General features: G+C 39.2%; 2 protein-coding genes across 2 annotated transcripts in view; both read left to right on the top strand.

The window, feature by feature from the left end:
- LOC101599324 (vomeronasal type-2 receptor 116-like) overlaps positions 1 to 1,247 on the top strand; it is a 29,729-nt gene extending 28,482 nt beyond the window's left edge. The window contains exon 4 of the mRNA XM_045130574.1: positions 343 to 1,247. Within this exon, the coding sequence (XP_044986509.1) occupies positions 343 to 1,247 (905 nt within the window). The remainder of the gene's footprint in view (positions 1 to 342) is intronic.
- A 5,027-nt stretch (positions 1,248 to 6,274) lies between these two features.
- Positions 6,275 to 22,939, top strand: part of LOC105943610 (vomeronasal type-2 receptor 116-like) — a 28,809-nt gene continuing 12,144 nt past the window's right edge. The window contains 7 exon segments of the mRNA XM_045130573.1: positions 6,275 to 6,519; positions 8,152 to 8,281; positions 8,367 to 8,437; positions 8,621 to 9,467; positions 14,709 to 14,747; positions 16,735 to 16,941; positions 17,545 to 17,668. Coding sequence (XP_044986508.1) covers positions 6,275 to 6,519; positions 8,152 to 8,281; positions 8,367 to 8,437; positions 8,621 to 9,467; positions 14,709 to 14,747; positions 16,735 to 16,941; positions 17,545 to 17,668 — 1,663 coding nt within the window.

Here is a 22,939-nt window from a genome sequence, read left to right as displayed (position 1 = left end):
TCCAATGGCATGAGGAAAATGTGGACATCACCACCTGGCCAACATCAGGTGGACAACAGGAGCAGGGGACTATACCAAAGACTGGAAAGAAGAAGGTGGCTATAATACACACGAGCCCACCCCACTGCCTGCAGGAGGCTTCAATTCTGAATTTGCTACCAGCTAAGGACCTATAAATCAGAACGCATAAGTTTAGGGGGACACATGAGGCAAACCACCACATTAATGAATTGTCCAAATAAAAAGGAAAGCACTTTTTGTAAGTTTCTTTAGCAAGTCTATTTAAGGTAATCTGTGTATAGAAGAGAAAGCTGACTTGATGATATTTGCCTTCTACAACAGATATGGAACAGTGTGTGATGTGTCCAGAAGATCAGTATGCCAACACAGAACAGACCCACTGCCTCCAAAGAGCTATAACATTTCTTGCATATGAAGAACCCCTAGGGATGGCTCTTGCCTGCATGGCCCTGTGTTTCTTCACACTGACTTGTCTAGTTTTGGGGGTATTTGTGAAGCACCATGACACTCCCATTGTGAGGGCCAACAACCATGCTCTCAGCTACATCCTGCTCATCTCCCTGATCTTCTGTTTCCTCTGCTCCCTGCTCTTCCTGGGTCATCCAAACACAGCCACATGCATCCTGCAGCAGACCACATCTGGAGTGGTTTTCACTGTGGCTATTTCCACCATCTTAGCTAAAACAATCACTGTGGTTCTGGCCTTCAAGCTCACGACTCCAAGAATAAGGATGAGGTGGTTGCTGGTATCAGGAGCACCAAACTTCATCATCCCCATCTGCATACTGATCCAACTCATCCTCTGTGGAGTCTGGCTGGGAACATCTCCTCCCTTTATTGAAACAGATTCACATTCTGAACATGGGCGCATCATCATTGTGTGCAACAAAGGCTCAGTCTCTGCCTTCTACTGTGTCCTGGGATTCCTTGGCTCCCTTGCCCTGGGGAGCTTCACTATAGCTTTCTTTGCCAGAAAGCTGCCCGACAAGTACAATGAAGCGAAGTTCCTAACCTTTAGCATGCTCATGTTTTGCAGTGTGTGGGTCACGTTCCTGCCAGTCTACCACAGCACAAAGGGGAAGGTCATGGTGGCTGTGGAGGTCTTCTCCATGCTGGCTTCCAGTGCAGGGCTGCTTGGGTGCATCTTTGTCCCTAAATGCTATATTATTTTCTTAAGACCACATAGGGATTCTATTCCAAAATACAGTGATCGAATGATTTCTTGAACCTGTAGATCTTTAAAAATGCTAACTGATATATGTATGTATCTATATTAAAATATATGTACAACTTTATAACCATTGTGCTCATCAATTACATATGCATTCACATGAATGTACATATGTTGACATCCTTGACAATTGTAACCATGAAATCAGAAAGTAACAGGTTCCCATGAGAAATTTGTTTCACACCTATGTGACTTGAATATTTTTCCTGAAAAATTATACTATTCTCTTATTAAAACTATTAGAAGTCAATATATTCATATATTAATCTTCAATTTATCAGTTAGCTATGAGATAGCTTATAAAGGATATTAATAGATAGGTAAAAGTATTTCTTTTCTAAAATGCAATAGAATCATAATAAATACTTACTTTTTACTGCAACATGTTTGGAAATGTGGGAAATAGAGTTCATGTGTGAAGAAACATTCAGGATGAAGTATGACAATAGAAATCCCCTCCCTTTGTCTTTAAAATGATATTCTAGCATTGAGGGGAACAGGATCCTGAGGGGAGAGAGTATCAGAACAGGATATGAGAGTGAAGGCAAGTTCTGAGGGAGGAAGGAAGTTTGAGGAGAAGATCTGAAGTAACCGGAAAAAAGCAGGACCAAAGGAAGGAGTGAGGACAGATTGAAAGACAGAGAAGTCTACAGGACGTAAGAAGCAAAAGGAGTCCTTCCTTCTGGAATGTTGACACAGTTTCTCACAAGTTTAGATACCTGTATTCCAAAACTATTAGCAAATTTTTCTGGAATGCTGACTACACTATACAATATTTATTTCATATATAGATATCTCAAATGGTATTAAAGTTGCCATGAACCTTGCTTAAGACCTGAGCATATTTGTTCATCTAGTATAGTCTTACCTCATGCCAGATATTAAAATGACAGTAGGAATGTTGATTGAGGACCAAAGTGTGTAGAGATGAAAAGAGAGACATTCATCAGCACATGGTGGAGGAAAGATCAAGGAATGAAATGGAAGCCAAGAGTCAACCCTCTTCTGCAGCTGTCTGATTGTCTGGAACATTCCGTGGCTCAAGAAAAGCCCAGCTCCCACACAGCCATCTTCCTGCGCCAGAAATAGAGGTTGAAAATCCCGATTGACCAGTGCCCCCTAAATTTCCCCCGGTATTCTCATTCCATAAGTACACATGTCTATGTCCTTTCCCCGCTGGTTCAGGAACTTTCTGGACCAGTACTCACGATAGAGTCAATTTCCATTTTAATGTTTGCCTAACTATTCTGATTTACATCAGCTAATGTAATCTTTAACTCTCAACTGATTAATTTTTAATGTTTTAATTTTTTAATAATTTATTTATTTATTTGAGAGTGACAGAGAGAGAGAGAGTGAGAGAGAATGGTCTTGCCAGGGCTTCCAGCCATTGCAAACGAATTCCAGATGCGTGCGCCATCTCGTGCATCTGGCTAACGTGGGTCGTGGGGAATTGAGCCTCGAACCAAGTCCTTAAGCTTCACAGGCAAGTGCTTAACCGCTAAACCATCTCTCCAGCCCTTAGTTATTTGTTTGAGAGCAAGAAAGAGGGACAGGGGAAGACAGAAAGAGAGAATGAATGTGCCAGAGCTGAAGGTTCTATTTTAACTACTTCTGTGAAAATAACCTAGGTGCCTAAAACAGCACGACACAGAAACACATTTCTTGCAACTTTATTCAGAATATCCAAGATGTAGAATAAGCACTGGTGTCAATTACGAGATGAATTCCAATAAAAGTGCCTAGTGAAACCTTATTCATCCTTAAACTATAAAGAAGTTAAGTCATTCACAGAAAAGTGGATAAAAGGAGAACATCATATTAGGTGAAACAATGGAGGCTTAGAGAAACAAACATGTTTTCTTTCCTATATAAAACCTAGAATTCAGGTAAAGTATCAATATGATTTAAGGGGAAGTGGGCCTATTTTGTGGAAGATGTGATATATGTGGAGAAAAACAGACACAAAAGTAAACTCAAAATGAACTGGTACCATAGAAACCTTTACACTTGCAGAAAGAGAAGTGCCCTAGAGAGGGTGGAATGAAGCCTAACTGTATTTTATTTTAGTCTCTGGCCAATAACTTACAGTACCAGAAGTCCATTGCTAGTCAAATGAGGTGTTGATTAAAGAGACCTTTGAGGTCACCAATACAAGGCATGTTTCTGTCAAGGCACTTGATTACCTGCCTCAGGCAAAAGGCAAGACCCTGTTGCTGAGGACACCAAATGCAGCTGACACAGAGCATGGAGAGACCTGGAATCCAGAAGAGAGCCAGTCCCCAAACAGTTAGGCCATCTAGTGCTGAAAAGCTCTACATGAGCTACTTGGAAAAAGTTGCCAACAAGGGTCTGAGCAACCAGAGGTCTGAGCTGCTCAAAAGCAAACACCCTGACAGGATGTACGCTTCAGTGCAATAGTGGTACTGCCTTGGTAACCAATAACTTTCTGATTGGATAAGAGATGTGTTCAGTGCAAAGGACCCGTATCTGGAAGTGACAACTTGATCATAATCCTATGGAGACAAAGATTATGCTCCCCAGTGTCAAGATCTTGGTCTTTGTCTTAGTCTTTGGCTAAAAAAGGGGCTACATACATCAAATTCTCCCTAAATTATTAAGACTTATACCATTTAAACTGTGCTAACTTCACTTTCTGTTGGAGAATCTGTTCTTCCATTTCAAAAGGCAGGAAAACCTGAGGCACTAAACTACCCTCTCACACTTCACCCAAGCCACAGCTGAAACCACAGAGGAAACGGGGAGACAAGCAAGAATGCTGCTTCCATGATGAACCTAACAATAAGCAGTGGGGAGAAACACTGAGGATAGTCAACACTTATCAAAGCAGAGATCCAGAGGTGCCGGAGAGCTCATCACTGAAGCAGACTTAAAACTCACTCACCACAGCTCAGGGAGTTTTGTGCAAGGGGAGGGGGGCGGGAAGATTTTAAGAGCCACAGTAGTGTCATGATGCCGACAGGCATTTTCCCCCACAATAAATCTGAATGCTGCTTCACAATGCATACTCCACCACCATGGGGAATCCCATTGAGAAAGGCCCCCAGAAGAATTGGGGCAGGGATGAGAGAAAAGAGGGTACCAACTCACAAACTATCCATGCAAACTATGTTGTTACTTATAATGCAAAGAAAATTGAAAAAATCATATCATCTGCAAATAATGATAATTTGATCTCTTCCTTTTCAATTTGTATACCTTGTATGTGTGTCTCTTGCTTTATTTGTATAGCTAAGACTTTCAAGTACTACATTTATAAAAAATTGGAACAGTGGGGAAAAAAGAAATATCCATGGGAGCATGTGAGTAATGGGAAGGAAAAGAAAGAAATGTTTTTACATATACTTAACATATTAGTATACACATACAAGCTCTATGTCAACTACAAAAGGAGTAATAATAATAACAGCACACCTACCACTAAGCTACATGCTCAGCCTATACACTCTGTTTTATTTAGTATTTGAAGGAGGGTTTTCTTCGTGTTTCCATATCTAATTCCTTCATTACAGTATTCTGTTTATTATTCTTGCCACCCTACAAGAGAATTCAACATAGATTGGAACTTTCATGGACGTCACCTAAAGATTTCAATATACTAAAATAGATTTGTGATGACCTAAGATGCTTAAATTTATATGGTGGCTTGATTCTGGTGTCCCCCATAAACTTAGGTGTTGTGAATGCTAGGTTCCCCGATCCTGGAGATTTGGGGATTAATGCCTCCTGGAGGCAGTTTGTTTTGGGGGGGCATGCTTATGAATGTTATAGCCAGAGTCATCTTGTCAGGGTTTGGCACACTCTCCTGTTCCTATTGACCACCTGATGTTGGACAGGGGGTGATGTTCACCCTCTGCTCATGACATCGTTTTTCTTGCCATCATGGAGTGTCCCCCTTGAGCCTGTAAGCCAAAATAAACCTCTTTTTTCCCCATAAGCTACTCTTGTTTGGGTGATTTCTTCCAGCAATGTGAACCTGACTGCAACACATCTCAAGTTCTATAACTTCTCACACTTCTCTATAAATGAAAAAACCTTAACTTATAGAGTTTTATCTGTAGCCCACAACAAGATGATGAATATCTTTATACTACATTCATTTATAGAAGCTAATTGGCAACATGTATGTTAGCATGTTACAAAAATGATGTCTTTTCTGAACATGCAATTAATAATTTTACATGCAAAATAAAAACTGATTTTTAGCTACTGTCCTTTAATTAGCAATAATGAAACACGGTGCCATAGAAGAAAAAAAGACTCATCACAAGATAGTGATCCATGGCTACTGGATACTAAGGAGGTAGATTACAGACTAGAAAAAAATATGAGCATTATTTTCTGCGGTGTTCTTGAGTAACTGACCACATGATATTGGATTCATGATAATTTTGGAGTATAAGGATTTTGAATAATTGTTTCTCCAGGTAATAGTAAACACATGAAGATTTGGGGGATTTTGCACATGGGACTAATATGAAGCACTGAATGGATGTCATAGAACATGAGCTTTTATGACTGTAAGTGACACTGCTTTATGTCGGAAACCACAGGGACATCATATCTCAATATTCTACATTTCTATACAAGCTCAGGCTGGCAAGGGCCCTCTATTTCCAGTTACCTTCACATATTACTTTGGATTCTGTGCTGAAATAATCTTACATGATTTCAAATTATGTTCATGCAAACAGCTTGTTTATACATAATGGGGAACACAACTACATGAGCTCATCCCTGATACATGTTTACCATAGACATGAGGACATAATGGCCCCTGGGGCAGAAGATGATCCTCACAACATGTTTTTAGCAAATATTTTTCACATGAATGTGGACCTCAGATGCAGAGCCCTGGGCAATATGATGCATATTCCTCTAGAGAGGGTAGTTCAAGCAGAACAGATAAGAATTGGGGAATATCAGTGGATTCCTTGGCTAACCATAGTAATAAAAGCAGACACATATGCATACAAGGACATATGATATGTATTCGTCTGCATGACACTGTGTTCCACCTATGTTCATGCTGTTAGCTTGGAAGGCATGGAAAAGATGCTCTCTTTGAGTTTTGTCTTCTTGCTCCTGAAACTTCCTCTCATCTTGTTCAGTTTAAAGGACAACAGCTGCCTGTGGAAAAGAAAACACCATAGAGTTCATGGTGAAGATACACAAACTGAATGTGTTTTCTTACTTTATGTGACATCCTTGCAGAGAAATAATCGGGTCAACATCCCTGGTTCACAGTAAGTGCTTGTCATGTTTATATTATTATATATTACATATATATAATATATTATATTATTATATTTCATGTTTATATTATTTTAATATTATATTATTCCACATTTTCTTCTGCTAATCTTGTGGGGGCAAACATTAAGTATAGTTCCATTTTATGACTTTCGTGAATAGAATACTAGGGATATAGGTTTTCAAGTTTCTCTGAGATAAGTTGTCATTGATTGTATGGAAGTGTTATGTCTGGATCATACAGGGGTCCTAATTTTAGACTTAAAGAAACATTCTCCATCCTGATGTCTACAAAACTTATATCCCTACCAAAGGTATAAATGTTTCAATTTCCTGCAATCAGAACAGTATAGTGCACTGCTCATGACTGTGGATAACATACTAATGTAGTTTCTCTTAAGATTTTCTGATTTCTATGTATGTTTATTATTTATCATATGTTAATTGGTAATTTGTTCATTATAGGTAAATCTTTTTTAGCATGTTTTCTTATGTATTGACTGGATTATCTGCTTTTAGTATTAAATTTTGTATTCCTTATATCCTTGAAACTCATCAGTGCTCAGACTTATAGCTCCAATATGTTCTTACATTATACAGGTAACTCTTTGCTCTATTAATTGTTGTTTCTGCTGTCCAATCAAAGAGCACTTGTATTTCCCATAGCAAACATGTCACAATTAAAGCAGTTGGTATTTTAACCTGGCTGTACAGTTGTAGATCTGGCATGATCCATTGGTGATATTTGTCATCCAACAAATATCTGGCTGGATAATGCTTGTCAGCATTCTGGCAGCTAGTTAACAGGGAGAAGACTTCTGTTTCAGCTAGAGCTTGATTTCTCAGGACCTTCAGCCTAAACATCAAGAGAAATAGGGTATTACCATCTGGACACAGTAATCAAGCAAATGCCTGCTCAACATTGTGCTGTGTTTTGGTGGTACCAGGTGCCTCCCAGTGCAAGAACTTGCTTGCTCTAAAATTTTCTTGTAACCATACATGATTTTTGGGCATAGATTATTCACTGCCACTAGGTACCTCTGCCCAAACTCTCTACTTTTTACACATGCAATACTTAGCAAGCAGGAAGTAGATATCCATATAGCTTACTCATAAAAATCTTTGATTTGGGGCCCAAATCATAGCTTGCAAGGCCCAGTGGCCAAGATTTAATGAACATTCTTCTCCTTCAACTATAATAGATAGCTTTGGTAGATACAATGCTCTGCATCAGCAGTTGTCTTTCAAAACACCATCCTCAGCTTTTTAGATTATAAAGATCATATTGGGAAATCTGCAGTTACCCCTGTAGCCTGGCCTTTACTCTTTTTGGTCTTCTAATGGCCTGCTTATCATTGCAGGGATGACAAACAGTTGTTTCAGTAGATCACATATGGATTTTTATGCTTTCAAAAGTCACAGCAACAAAGGACTCAACTTCTTTAACTTCAAAATTCTTTGTTAGTAGTCAATTACCTCATGATCTCTCACTCCCAATCCAGTGAGACAGATTCAGCATTGACATTAGGAATCAAATGTAATTTCAGTAAAATGTGTCCCTTTTCTATTTGAAGAGCATCATGTTTAGATATACACTGCTAATGACTTCTATAATTTCTTTTTAGTTTACCACCTGAAAAATACGAGTTTGGCTTGGCATTGGAGTATGCAATTGATGAGATCAACAAGAACTCCAGTCTTTTACCTAACATGACTCTGGGATTTTACTTATTTACAGAACTGTGCAATTTTAAAGTAATTTATGATGTTCAATATACAGCCACAAATGTCTCCTCTTGGTTTCCTAACTATAGGTGTGGCTTGTTTTTATGTCATGTAGCAATCTCAGGACAAAAATGGGCAACAACTGCAATTGGGGGACGATCCATCCAACTTGAACATGGTCCACAGGTGAGATTGTTCAGAAGGGGAGAGTGGGGATATTTTTTATATTGGCCTTTTGATGAGCATGGAGAAAAAGAAAGGAGGATACTGAGTTTGTGTATGTGTTCTTTTGTGTATCTCAAAGCATTAATCAGAGACACTATGCTATCACTCAACATGATTCAGATGTTAAATTGTGATTTGTATCAGTCCTGTCCTCATAACATATTATTTGTTTTCTCTCCTATAGCTTATCTATGGACCATTTCAACCTATGTTGAGTGACCATGACAAGTTTCCTTATATATATCAGATGGCCACCAAGGATACTTCCCTGACCCTTGCCATGGTCTCTTTGATGGTTCATTATACCTGGAACTGGGTGGGACTGGTCATCTCAGATGATGACCAAGGTATTCAATTTCTGGCAGACTTGAGAGAAGAGATGCAAAGAAATGGACTCTGCTCTGCTTTTGTGAATGTTGTCCCAGTGAACAACCAGCTGTACTTGAGAAGACATGGAATATATGATAAGCATATTATGACATCATCAGCAAATGTTATCATCATGTATGGTGACACTAGCTCTACTCTCGATGAAACCATCAGAATGTGGCAATATTTAGGCACAGGAAAAATCTGGGTCACAACCACACAATGGTATGACATCTCAAGTAAGAGACACTTAAGCCTTGACCCATTCCGTAGGATTTTCACTCTTTCTCCACACCATGGTGATATTTATGGATTTAAGAAATTTATCCAAACACTGAAATCTTCCAAGTACTTAGAAGACATTTCTTTGGAAAAGTTGGGGTGGATGTATTTTAATTGTTCTGTGTCAGAGTCTAAATGGAAAACCTTGCATAATTTTTCATCAAACATATCATTGGAATTGTTCACACAGCACACTTTTGATGTGGCCATGAGTGAGGAGAGTTACCATATATACAATGCTGCATATGTGGTGGCCTACTCCCTCCATGAGCTGCTGCTTCAACAAGTAGATATTGTATATATGCTTATTGACAACAGACCTCAGAGTGACTGTGGGAAGGTAAAATGTCTTTTACGATTTATATCTAGTGTCATCACAATGATAATTTGTAGATTATACCAAAGCTGGTAAATCCAAATTGTTAAGAAACTTTTCTCCAAATATAAGGATTTATACATTTAAAAATTATTTTCATTTATTTATTTGAGAGAGAGAGAAAGAGAGAGAGAGAGAGAGAGAGAGAGAGAGAGAGAGAGAATGAATGGGTGCAGCAGGGCATCCTGCCACTGCAAGTCAATTCCAGGTGCATGTGCCACCTGGTGCCTCTGGCTTTCATGGGTCCAGGGGAATCGAAGCTGGGTCTTTTGGCTTTGCAGGCAAGTTCCTTAACTACTAAGCAATCTCTCCAGCCTGGATTTCTACATTTTTAAATCTCAGTATGTTAGATGTGCTTTTTTTCATAAAAAATAGTGTAATTAAAGATAATAATATAAGATGTGTATCAATGATTTTTTAATTTTTTCTTTCTATATATTTTTTCTCAAATTTATTAACATTTTCCATGATTATAAAAAATATACCATGGTAATACCCTCCCTTCCCCCACTTTCCCCTTTGAAATTCTATTTTCCATCATATCCCTTCCCCATCTCAATCAGTCTCTCTCTCTCTCTCTCTCTCTTTTTAGTTTTCTATTCAGTATTCTATTCTATTTCTATTCTAAATACAGGCTGTTTGGTACCATTATTAGGCTCATCCGTGACCTACCTCTCCCCATTGGACCCTGTTTGTTTAGGCAAATGGGTCGTGCATTTTGGATTTAGCCCACAGTTATTGGTACAATAAATGTCTCTGCATATCATGACCCAACATGTGGCTCTGATATTCTTTCCACCCCCTCTTCCACAAAATTTCCCTGAGCCATGTTGGGTTCATTTTTGGTCTGCTTCAGTGATGAGGTGTTTCGGGCCTCTGGGGCTTTGGCTCTCTGGTTTGGTAGGAGTTGATTTTTCTCTGTGTTGGCCTCCTTCCCCCTTGTGTTGGTATCTGGTTCATCAGGAAAACAGCACCCTTGCTTGTTTTGCCAATTTTCCTTAGTTTCAGCCGGGGCCCTTTTGAGGTATGATGGGGTGGCTCTCTCCTTAGGATCTGCATCTATCTGATAAAGAGAAGCAGATTCTCCAATGTAGAGTAAGTTAGCACCAGGTCAAATGAGATAACTCTTCCTTTTTTTTTTTTTTAGAGAGTTTAATATGTGTAGGCCCTCTTGTAGCCCATGATTGATGGTAGCTTGATATTGGAGAGTGGGCTTATGTTTGGATATGGTTCTGACTTATTTCCCAGCTCCAGCTATGGGTCCCATACCACTGAGGGGATCAGTTAGCCAAATCAAGAGCAGTTGGTTCCCCACCATGGCTGTGTGCCACTATGGCACTTGTGTGTGCATCACAACAGGTTATTTGCTTCTAAGTAGGTTGGACCATGAATTGCTTGGACAGATATTGGTCGTTTCCCCCAGCCGCCGTGTAGCACCTTCTGGCACTAGACACGCTGACTGTCTGGGGACTGACTCTCTCCTGGCTTCCAGCCATGCCGTTCCATTTTATGTGTCAGTTGCATATGGTGTCTTTAGCAATAGGGTCTTACCACTAAACTTTGGTGGGTCATCAAGTACTCTGACCGAAATCTGTCATTCTTTTAGGAAACCTTGTAGGTTTCTCTGATCAAAAGCTCATTGTGGGTGATAGCCCCATGCTGCTACTTGGAGTTACAGGTCAGTGCCCACCAAGAAAATGAGGAAAAGGAGAACTAATATACAAGAGTTAGAGAGGAGAGAGAGGGAGGGAAGATGTAGAAGATTTAAGTTAGACTTGATCCTACCCTCTCCCTTGCCTTGTGGTTCAGGTGTTTCCTGTAAGGGCCTGGTGAAGGTTTAGCCATTTAGTCTGCCTTTTAGGAAGTAGAATTTTATGGTACCATTGCCGTTTGTGTCTAGATTAGTGTTTCCCACCCCTTAGATGCCCTCTCCCCCTCCCCATCCTTCCTAGTGTCTAGTCCATGAGATGCTTGCTGGGTATGTAAGGTATCTTGGGTAGATTCAGGTTAGGTGCTGTAGATGAGTGAGACTATGTGGCGATTTTTTTTTTTTTCTTTCTGTGTTTGGATAAGTTCACTGAGAATGATCTGTTCTAGGTTCAACCATTTTTCCTCAAATTTCTTTGTGTCAGTTTTTCTTACTGCTGTATAGAATTCCATTGTGTAGACATACCAAATCTTAGTTATCCATTCTTCTAGTGATGAGCATCTGGATTGATTCCAGCTCTTAGGTATTACTAACTGAGCTGCTACAAACATGGTTGAGCAAAACTCTCTGGTTTATGTTAAGGTATGTACCAACCATGCCAATTCTCTCCAATGTTTTGATCATGAAGTGATGTTGTATCTTGTCAAAGGCCTTTTCTGCATCTATCGAAATGATCATATGGTTTTTATGTTTAACCTTGATTATGTGGTGTATTACATTGACAGATTTCCATATGTTGAATCACCCCTGTGTTCCTGGGATGAATCCCACTTGGTCAAGTTGGGTAATGCTTTTGATGTGTTGTTGGTTTTGGTTTGTGAGGATTTTGCTCAGGATTTTTGCATCTAAGTTCATTAGGGAAATAGGTGGGTAGTTATCCCTTCTTGTGGCATCTCTGCCTGGTTTTGGAATTAGGGTGATACTAGCTTCATAAAAGGAGTTGGGTAGCTTTCCCTTTTCTCCAATTTTGTGGCACAGTTTAAGGAAGATTGGTTTGAGTTCTTCCATGAAGGTTTGGTAGAATTCAGCTGAGAAGCCATCTGGTCCTGGACTCTTCTTTTTGGGGAGGTTTTTTATTACTTTTTCAATCTCCATGAGTGTGATGGGTTCATTGAGGTGTTTAATCTGCTCTGAGTTTAGCTTTGATAGATGGTATGCATCCAGGAATTTATCCATCTCCTCCACATTATCCACTTTTGTGGAGTAGAGGTTTTTGAAATAAGTCCTGATGACTCTCCCAATTTCACTTATGTCTGTTGTGATCTCTCCTTTTTCATTTTGAAGTTTGTTAATTTGAAGCTTATCCTTTTTTTGCTTGATCAGATTGGCCAGGGGTTTGTCAATCTTGTTTATTTTTTCAAAGAACCAGCTGTTTGTTTTGTCAATTGTCTTAATTGTTTCCTTGGTTTCCAATTCATTAATTTCTGCTCTGATTTTAATTATTTATTTCCTTCTGGAGCTCTCTGGGTTGGATTTTTCTTGTTTTTCCAGTGCCTTTAGGTGGATGGTTAGGCTATTGATTTGGGATCTTTCTGTCTTTTTTAAGAAGATATTGAGTGCTATGAATTTGACCCTAAGGACAGCCTTCATTGTCTCCCATAAGTTTTGGTATGATGTGCTCTCATTTTCATTCAATTCCAGGAATTTTGCAATTTTATTTTTTATTTCATTTACTATCCATTTATTGCTTAAAAGTGTGCTCTTCTGTTTCCAGGTGCCATTGAGATTCTTGGTGGGTCTTTTGTTGTTGATTTCTAGCAATACAGCATTGTGTTCTGATATCATACAGGGAATTGTGTCAATTTTCCTAAATATGTGGAGGCAGTCTTTGGGACCCAGTATATGGTCTATTTTAGAGAATATTCCATGGGCTGCTGAGAAGAATGTGTAGTCTGTGGGTTTGGGGTGGAAAGTTCTGTAGATGGCCGTTAGGTCTAAGTGATCAGTGGATTTGTTGAGCTCTTTTACTTCCCTGTTGAGTTTCTGTTTGGATGATCTGTCTATTACTGATAATGGTGTATTGAAATCCCCAGCTATGATGGTGTTGGTGGTTATTTCTGTTTTATTGTCAAGTAGGTTTTGTTTTATGAACTGTGGTGCCCCTGTGTTTGGTGCATACAGATTTATGATTGTAATATCCTCTTGATGGATTGTTCCCTTTATAAGTAGGACGTAGCCTTCTTTGTCTTTTTTGATTGTTTTTGGTTTGAAGTCAATTTTATCCAATATTAATATAGCTACGCCTGCTTGTTTCTCATTCCCATTTGCTTGGAATATTGTTTTCCACCCTTTCACCCTGAAGAGGTTTCTGTCTTTAGTGGTAAGGTGGGTTTCTTGAAGGCAACAGATTGATGGGTCTAATTTTTTGATCCACCCTATTAGCTTGTGTCTCTTGATGGGTGAATTAAGGCCATTAATATTTAGGGTAATGACTGTGAGATTTGATTTGATCCTTGCCATATTGTGATGGTAGATGTGTGTTGGTATTTTTATGGACTTTGAAGTTTTTTGTGCCTACTCTGAGTTTGGTTATTGTGATCTGATTCTTGTAGGCATTTGAGTTTGGTTATTGGTTTCTTCTCTGTGGAGAATTTCCGGAAATCCTCTCTGTAGGTTTGGTTTTGTGTTCATATAATTTTAAAGCTGGGTTTTGTCATGGAAAGTTCCTTTCACCATCTATTATGAGGGATACTTTTGCTGGGTAGAGTAATTTGGGTTGATAGCCATAGGTTCTTAGACTTTGGAGTGTTTCTTTCCAGGCCCTTCTAGCTTTTAGGGTTTCCATTGAGAAGTCTGAAGTAATTCTGATGGGGTTACTTTTAAAAGTGGTGTGCTGTTTTTCCCTAGCTGCTTTCAGGATTTTCTCTTTGGTGTCAGAGTCTTAATGATAATATGTCTTGGAGAGTTTCTCCTTTGGTCCAGTCTGTTTGGAGTTCTATTGGCTTCTTGAATCTTGATGGGCCTTTCTTTTAAGAGACTGGGGAAGTTTTTTTCAATTATTTTGTTAAATAAGTTCTCCATGCCTTTGGTCTGAAATTCTTCTCCTTCTGGTATTCCAATGATTCTGATATTAGGACTTTTAAGTGTATCCCACAATTCCCTCATGTTCTGTTCACAGGAACATTTGAACTTACTGAAATTTTTGAGCTTTTGAACTGTTTCTTCCATCTTGTCTTCCAGATCAGAGTTTCTATCCTCCACTTGGCTGATTCTATTCTTGAGAGCCTCTAGTGAGTTTTGGACTTGTTCAATTAAGTTTGCATTTTCTACTACTTTTCTATGTATAATTTCCATCCCTCTGTCAAGCTCCCTTTCCACACCATTTTCTGATTTTCTTGATGATTCTTGGAATTCATTCTTGCATTTCTTTATGTCTTCATTTACTATGGCCAAGTGTTTTTTAAGGTCTTCTTTTTGTTCACTCTCCCTCAAAGCTCTTAACTATCTTTTAACTCCTTCTAATCTCTTATCAATTTGTCCTATCTTAGTGATGGTAGCATCCACACGATTGTCGGTCCTTTGTTGCTTTCCTACAAGTTCTAACAGTAGGTTGTCCAGGGTTGCATTGATCATAGCTTCAATTTGATGTTCTGATCCTAATGACTCTTCTATGTTTTGGTTAGATGTATTATTCATTGTAGGACTGGGTGATCTGACTGGATTTTCTTGCATTTGATTTTTCATGTTATTTCTTTTGCACTGTGGTCTGCCCATGACAGTGTACAAGCACGTAGGTGGGTGGACCAGCCTGGGCTCTAGCGCAATGGGAATCTGAGGCAGCCTGGGGAATTTGGCAAGCAGCCTGAGCTTTGGCTCCCACTTGCCAAAGCCCCCTATCTACTTCCTGACAGGGGTGTCATAGTTGCCTGATTCTCAAGTGGTAATGCGCCAAAGCTGCCTGCGTTCAAGCTTGGAGGGGACTGAGGTACCAAGCCCTGAAGCAGCCCATACTCTGGCTGGGAACACTGGGACCCAGAAACAGTCTGCGCTCCCCCACCACAGGAGAATAGGGGATGGCACCTGAGTTGGTGCAAGCGAGAGACACAGTCTGGGCTTGTGTGTCAGTTGCTCTGGGATTGGACTCACTGAACATGCAGCGGCGGGAGCAGTAATGTGGGCAATTGTGCAGAGCAATTTAAGCTTCCGCCCATAGGGATTGATAGGCATGTGATCGGCAAGCTATCGGAGTGCGGTGGCAGTGGCAGTGGCCCGGAGGCTGCAGTGGCAGGGCCTATCAGTGGGGTGTGGGGCGAGGTGCAGCAGCGGGGTGCAGCAGCTATTTGATGGGAGGGGTGGTCCACCGGCCCACGAGGATATCCGCAATTCCCTGTTCCCCCCCGCAGCCCTCCCACTGACAAGAAGACCCAGAAAACCCTTAATGTATTGCCTTTCTTTCCTGTGGATTTGCATCACAGCTAGGCTGTCACCAGCTTGGCTGGAAGTCTCAATGATGATTTTGACAGAAGACATTAATATCCCTATTTGTTTTCAATATTTATAATGTTCACCATTCAGTCGCATGGACACTCAATTATGAATAGAGAGAACTTCTCTTTCTTAAAGTAGGAAAATGTATGCATCAACATAATGTCTATCAAGTGTACATGTTTTAATTCAATTAGGAACATAAGGCAACTAGATCCTTACGGCTTGGTTTTCAAGTTTCTGTGTGTACACAAACATGATTTGATCTGTGTAAATAGCCTAATAGGTAATTTCCTAGTTTGTTTGCAAGGAAAATCTGAATTTGTTTGTAAAGCAGGTTTAAGTTACAGTTTTAAAGTTGCTCCGGAGAAATCAGCAATCATTATGAATTTAGGGGAAACGACAGACCCCCTGTGTGACTGGGACCACCATTCTGGAGATGTGGTCCACAGCCTAGAATCTCTGTCACCTCACAGAGGATAGCAGACAAAGGTGAATGAAATCTTTACCTTCTCATGACTTTGTAATCATTGTCAAGTTATTTAAATCCTTGTCTTTATCCTAGACCAATTGGTTAGCTTGAACATGCTATGACATTGCTTTTTAAGAATATAAATATACTGCTTTATGGTTTGATCACCATATTTAAACCAATTCAGTGAGAAAGAAAATTTGGGTATACTATTCCTCACTTCTCTCTTTTGCTCAAAAGTATTCCAAAAGTATAAAATGTTTAATTCCAGAATGATAAAAATTTATTTCAGAACAAATTAAATGCATTCATATCCTCATTTTCTTAATGATGGTCTTGAATATAAGCATATAATTAAATAGTGTTAAAATTTATCTCAATCTTATATCTATTATTGAAAAGATTTGTTTGGGACATTTTTACTAAGACACACCAATTTAAAACTTAATAATATTAATTAGTTATTAAATTTATAATAATAGCTATTTTACACAAATAACCCTTTGAGAGTGAGAGATTAGAGAAATTTTGAGGAGGTCAGGTCCTCACTTCTCATTTCCTGTCTTAATGTGGACATGTTTAATTTCAAAATGATACATCTCTTTCAGCTGAACCATTTGCTAAAGGACATGCAATTTACCAACCCTGTTGGAGACCTAGTGGATATGAATCCGAAAAGGAAATTAGACCCAGAGTGTGATATTTTCAACTTATGGGATTTTCAAGAAAGTTTTCAGGTAAAAGTGAAAACAGGACAGTTTTCTCCATATCGTCCACAAGGACAACTGCAATTATTGGATGACATGATAGAGTGGACCACAGGAAGTAGACAGGTGAGATGGATCCAATAGTATATTTACATGGCCATAAATAAATCAAACTTAATAAGATATTGTATATGAGTGCATGAATTTTATAGGTACAAGATGCTATCATTTGTGGACTCACTTTACACTTTTATTTTATTTTATTTTTTATTTATTTGACAGAGAATGAAAGAGGGAGAGAGGGAGGGGGGAGGGAGAGAGAGAGAGACAGAGAGAATGAGTGGGTGTGCTATGGCCTCCAGCTACTGCAAATGAACTCTGGAAGCATGGGCCACCTTGTACATCTGGCTAATGTAGGTCTTGGGAATCAAACCTGGGTCCTTTGGCTTTGCAGGCAAATGCCTGAACCACTAAGCAATCCATCCAGCCCACTTTAAACTTTTTGATTATCTTATTTTTTTATTAGAAAAGAAGCAGAAATATGCTTTAATTTTTTTTCCTAAATATTTATACATATTATATGCATTGTACAAATGGTATGTGTCCATTCTACTCAATTGTAGGTAAATGGAAAATAGATTTACTACGTGTATAATATGTTACAGCATTGTTGATATGAAAGGAGTAGTTAAAATCTCTATGTTCTACTGATCATTAGATTTTCCTCAGATTCCTCCCTCTGTGTGTAGTGTAACTTGCATCCCTGGATACAGGAATTCCCATCAGGAGGGAAAGGCTCCCTGCTGTTTTGATTGCGTTCCCTGCCCAGAGAATGAGATTTCCAATGACACAGGTAAGTTTAGACATTAGGAGAAATTCTACAGAATATTTATTTCCTCTCTCAAACTGACTGGGACCTTGGGAGGACCTGGAAAATGTCTGAAGAGATAAAAATGCCTCCATTTATTTAATAATGACATTTACATTTACATGATCATAAATATTTCAAATATAAATTATGCTCACCCCTTGTGTTTCACATATGGAATTACCTGTACATACAGGTGATCTTAATGACTCGACATAGGTTTCCAAGGAAAGCCATGAATCTAGCCTTCCATGGTCATTCTAACTTTAATCACAATACTCAGGAGAATGAGGTAGGAGGATCTGTGAGTTTAAAGCCAGCCTAAGGCTGCAGAGTGTGTCTCACATCAGACTAGGCTAAAGTGAGACCATACCTCTGAAGGAAAAGAAATATGAAATGCAGAGCATGAATCTTCCAAAGACGTATCTTCCCAGAACCCAGCAAAGTTACTGACATAGATCAAAAGGGCAGAAAATGATTTTTTCTTAATAAATATATGATTAGAGCCAAATGTGATTGCTTATAAATTTATTTCCAATACTCCCTCTAAGAAGGTAGAATGATCTGCATGAGGTTGGAGTCAGTGGAACTACAGTGAGAATTCTAGGTTATCTTCCACTGTATGGATACCCAGCCTCAAGAGTATCTGTAATAAAATAAATTAGAAAAAAATAAAGTAACAAAGAAAGAATGAATGAAGGAGAGAAAATGGAAAGGAAGAAAGAGAAAGGAAGGAAGAAAGGAGAGAAAAAGATACATAGGTATTATTTATGGAGTCAAGCATGCTATGCTACAACATACACTTATTGTGTATGTTGGAATTTGTATTCTGTATTTTACAAGTGAATTGAAAAATACTATATAGAAATGTGAATTTTATGTGTTTCTATAAGCATGCACTAAATGAATTCCATGCTGATGGATAAACCTTTGAGATAATCTGAGGATTACTTTGGAGAGTGATTTTTTTAATAATTGAGGAATTTGTTGTATGACCGTATTGCACATTGGTCACACTCCCTTTGGGTCATGCTCTTATTCTCCCTTTTCCCCCACCTCCTTTGCAAAGAGGTTCTTCCTCATTTTAGGTACTGGTATCAATGTGGGGTGATGACTGCACCAGTCAGTGTCTGTGGGTGGGCACAATGTGTCACAATATACCTTTCCATTCTATGGCTCTAACTTCCTTCCCTTCCCCTCTTCTGTTATGAACCCTAGTGGTAGAGAGTACACTATGTCTCCTTTACTGTTGCACTCCCAGAAGCCTCCGATATTTCCTTTGGGAAATTCTGAGTCCACCATCTCCCTGGGAAGTCTCTTAGTCTATCAGTGGGAGAAGCCCTCATATTTAATTCCAAGCTTCCTCCCTAATGTTTCCTGGGCCCTGGAAGATGTGGTAGAGATGACTGGTCTACTGCTAGTCTGTTGACTTCTTTGCTTGTCATACTAATGGATTCTGGGACTTAAAAGTAGTTGCTGCTATCTTTAAAAAGCAGATTCTTTAAGTAACAGCGTGGACTGTATCAACCTGTATAAGCATAGATAATGAGAATACTTTTGGTCAGGCATATCTTTATAGCAAAAAAAAAAAAAAAAAAAACACCTTTGGAAACTTCGTTCTGGGGTCTATTAATTCAAGGTCATAGGCTTCCTATTTGGTATTTATACCAGGTACAAATTACTTCCATCCTCCTAAGTAGGCATGATATCAAATTAGAGAGAAATTAATTATGTCCATTTCCTCTGTACCATTAATGTCCCATTGTGTACATCTTGCCTTGTAGGTTGATTTTGAAGTGTAGGATCCACTGCTTGTTCATACTATTGGAGGCCATTAACCCCAATCAGCACCTCATATAGCAATTGTCGACATTATGAGTTTTACCCAGCAGAAATATGGCTTCTACCTCACTTCCAGCATGATATCTCCATGTGCTGTGACCACAGACTGTACTGTTATCAGGAACATTACCTACTGAACCATCTTTTCAGTCTTCATATTTCTCTCCCTCTATTTTATCAAGTAATTATTAACAACATATTTCATATGGATGCATCTTGTGTTGGTACCCTTTTTACCTCATTTGTTTTCCCATTCCTATGGGCACCCTCCTCAGTGGTGTTGCAGGTATTACCTATGGAGTTATGGTTTATGCATTGTGGGAGTAGCAGTCAGGTAATGTTTTAGTGGGTAATTTTTTAGTTATCAGGAGCAGGGTATTGCAATTTAGATCTGGTGTAAGCCCCAGTATATCTACCATATTATGCATTGTTTGGGGGAATTTATGGGCCTCTGTGACAAGCGGGGTAACTCAATTAGGGCACGGTATTTAACAGCAACAGCCCATTGTCTTAGGTTCAAACCTCTTCCACCCTTATAAGATACTTCTGCCCAGACAATGCCCCTCTCTCTTATTAAGACAGTTATATCATTTAATTTGCTAAACTAAAAAGTTTCTATGATGCTGACTTATGCCACCATTACTTTTGTGTATCTCTTCTGTTCCCTTCTTCCGTTACCCCACACCCCTGCCAACACTTTCACCTTGTTTATTCTTTTCCTTGACTTCACTGGTGACTATCCTCTCCTCTAATGCATCCAAGCTGATCCTCTCTCCAAGCTTTCTTACAACATTACCTATGCTTACTGCAGTTTATAAAAAAAATATAGTGTCTACTGTAAAGTCTAGAGTCTTTCAGGTGCATGCCCACAAGAATAGCTGTGTGAAATTGTAAATCTACTTTTAGATTTCTTTTTTTTTTTTTCTTTCTCTCTCCATCTTTTAGTTAGGGACTCGCTCTAACCCAAGCTGACCTAGAATTCAGTATGTAATCTCAGGCTAGGCTTCAACTCTCAGTGATCTTTGTATATACATTCTGTGTGCTGGGATTAAGGATGGGTTCCACTACCCACAGCAGAGAGAGAATAAAGCAAGAATGGGAACATCAGAGTCTATAACCACTGCAAATAAACTCCAGATTCATATGTCACTTTGTGAATCTGGCATTATGTGGGTACTGGGGAATCAAACTCCTGGTTGTTAGACTTTACAGGCAAACACATTACCTGCTGAACCATCTCTTCCTCCCTCTTTTTAATTGAGTAATTATAAACAACATATTTCATATGGATGCATCTTGTGTTGGTACCCTTTATACCTCATTTGTGTCCCCATTCCTATGGGGACCCTCCTCAGTGGTGTTGCAGATATTACCTATGGAGTTATGGTTTATGCATTGTGGGAGTAGCAGTCAGGTAATTTTTTAGTGGGCAGGGAATGCCTCTGGCATGAAGTCTCAACCTGTGGCTCTTACAATCTTTCTGCTCCCTCTTCAAATTCCCTGAGCTGTTGTGGATGAGTTTTAAGTCTACTTTAGTGATGAGCCCTTATGAGGCTCTGAATCTCTGCTTTGGTAGATGATGAGTATCCTGAGGGTCTGTCTCCTTCTTCCTGGTGCTGAGTATCAGGTTTAGCATGAGAAGCAGCACTCATGCTCATTTCCACAGTTTCTCTGTGGTATCATTAGTAGCTTGGCTGAAGTGCAAGGGATAGTTTATCAGAAGCTCTAAAGGAGATTGAAGCCAGAATACTTTAAATGGAAAAAATAGTATTAATTTAGAGAAAATGTGATGTATATAACACCTCTTTTAGCCAAAGACTAGTGAGAACTGGACACTGGAGAGCATAATCTTTGTCTCCATAGGATTCTGATCTGGTATGAAATTCCAGATATGGGTTCCTTTACACTGAGCCAATCACTTTACCAATTAGAAAGCTATGGATTACATACCAAGGCTATGTGCCACCATTGTACTGGCATGTACATCCTGTCAGGGTGTTTACTTCTGAGTAACTTAGACTTCTGGTTGCCCTGATTGTTGTTGGCCAGTGGCTCATTTAGCTCCTTTTAGCACTACATAGGCTGACTCTGTGAGGACTGAATTTCTTCCAGTTTCCAGCCAGGTCTCTCCATGCTCTGTGTTGGCAACATATGGTGTCTTCAGCAATAGTGTCTTACCTTTTACCTCAGGCAGGTAATCATGTCTTTGCCAGAAAGCTATCTTGATTTGGAGACTTCATATATCTCTCCAATCAACAACTCAAGGTGTGTTATGACCAATTTCTGGAGATGGGTGTTGCAGCCAGAGGCAAAAAATAAAATTCTTTTAAGCTTAGGCTTCATCCCACCCTCTTCAGGGACCTACTTTTCAGGTGCTCCTCCCTTACTCCTTTTGAGGCTCATACCTTTTAGTCTATCTCCAAGGATAAATGTTTCTTTGGTACCAGTTCATTTTAGACTTAGTTTGTGTTTGTTTTTCCTCCCTGCCTCTCCCCTCCTTGAAAACCTTTCATCCCTATTGTCTGTGTCTTAAGTTGCCTATCATGTATGTCTGCAACTTGAGCAGTTCCAGTCCGGATAAATGAGACCATGCACTCTTTGTCTTTCTGTGATTGTGTGAGTTCACTGAATATGGTCAGTTCCAAGTCTGTCCAATTTTCTACAAATTTCATTGTATCATTGTTTTCTTACTGCTGAGTAGAATTCCACTGTGTAATTGTATCTCAACTTTGTTATCTATTAATCCAATTATGGGCATTTGTTTGATTCCATTTCTTCGTTATGACGTTGGCAGCTAGAAAACATCATTGAGCAAATAGCTCTGTAGTGATGCATTGAACATTTAGAATAAATTCCCAGTGAGAGAATACCTGGGTCTGTTGGTAGCTCTATGTCCTCTACGGGGACCTGGGCCAGTGGCTCTCATTAATCTTTATCAACTGCGTATTGATATACCTTGTTAACTTGTTTCTTTATATGGGAGAGATAATAGCAATGATATTTGACATTGTAACTGTGAGGTTCGATTTAATCCCTGACATGATGGTGGGCTTAATGGGGTGTGGTGCTTTCTAGTGTTTTGTACTTTTTTGAGCCTGGTCTAGTTTTGATGATTGTGATCTTCATGTGTGCTCTTGATATTTGTTGTTTGACTCTTCTGTATGGAGTATTCCAGAATTCTCTGTCAGTTTGGTTTTGTGTACATGTAATTATATAGTTGGCTTTTTTCATAGAAAGTTTTCCTTGCTCCATCTATTATGAGGGATACTTTTGCTGGGCATAGTAGTTTGGCTTGGATGCCCTTGTGTTTTATACTTTGAAGCATTCCATTCTAGGCCCTCCTGGCTTTCAGGGTTTCCACTGAGAAATCTGAAGCAATTCTGATGGGCTTGCCTTTGCATGTAGTGAGTTGTT

The sequence above is a fragment of the Jaculus jaculus genome, chromosome 12 (assembly GCF_020740685.1).
Source record: "Jaculus jaculus isolate mJacJac1 chromosome 12, mJacJac1.mat.Y.cur, whole genome shotgun sequence".
NCBI lineage: Eukaryota > Metazoa > Chordata > Mammalia > Rodentia > Dipodidae > Jaculus > Jaculus jaculus.
This window is presented reverse-complemented; position numbering and strand designations above follow the sequence as displayed.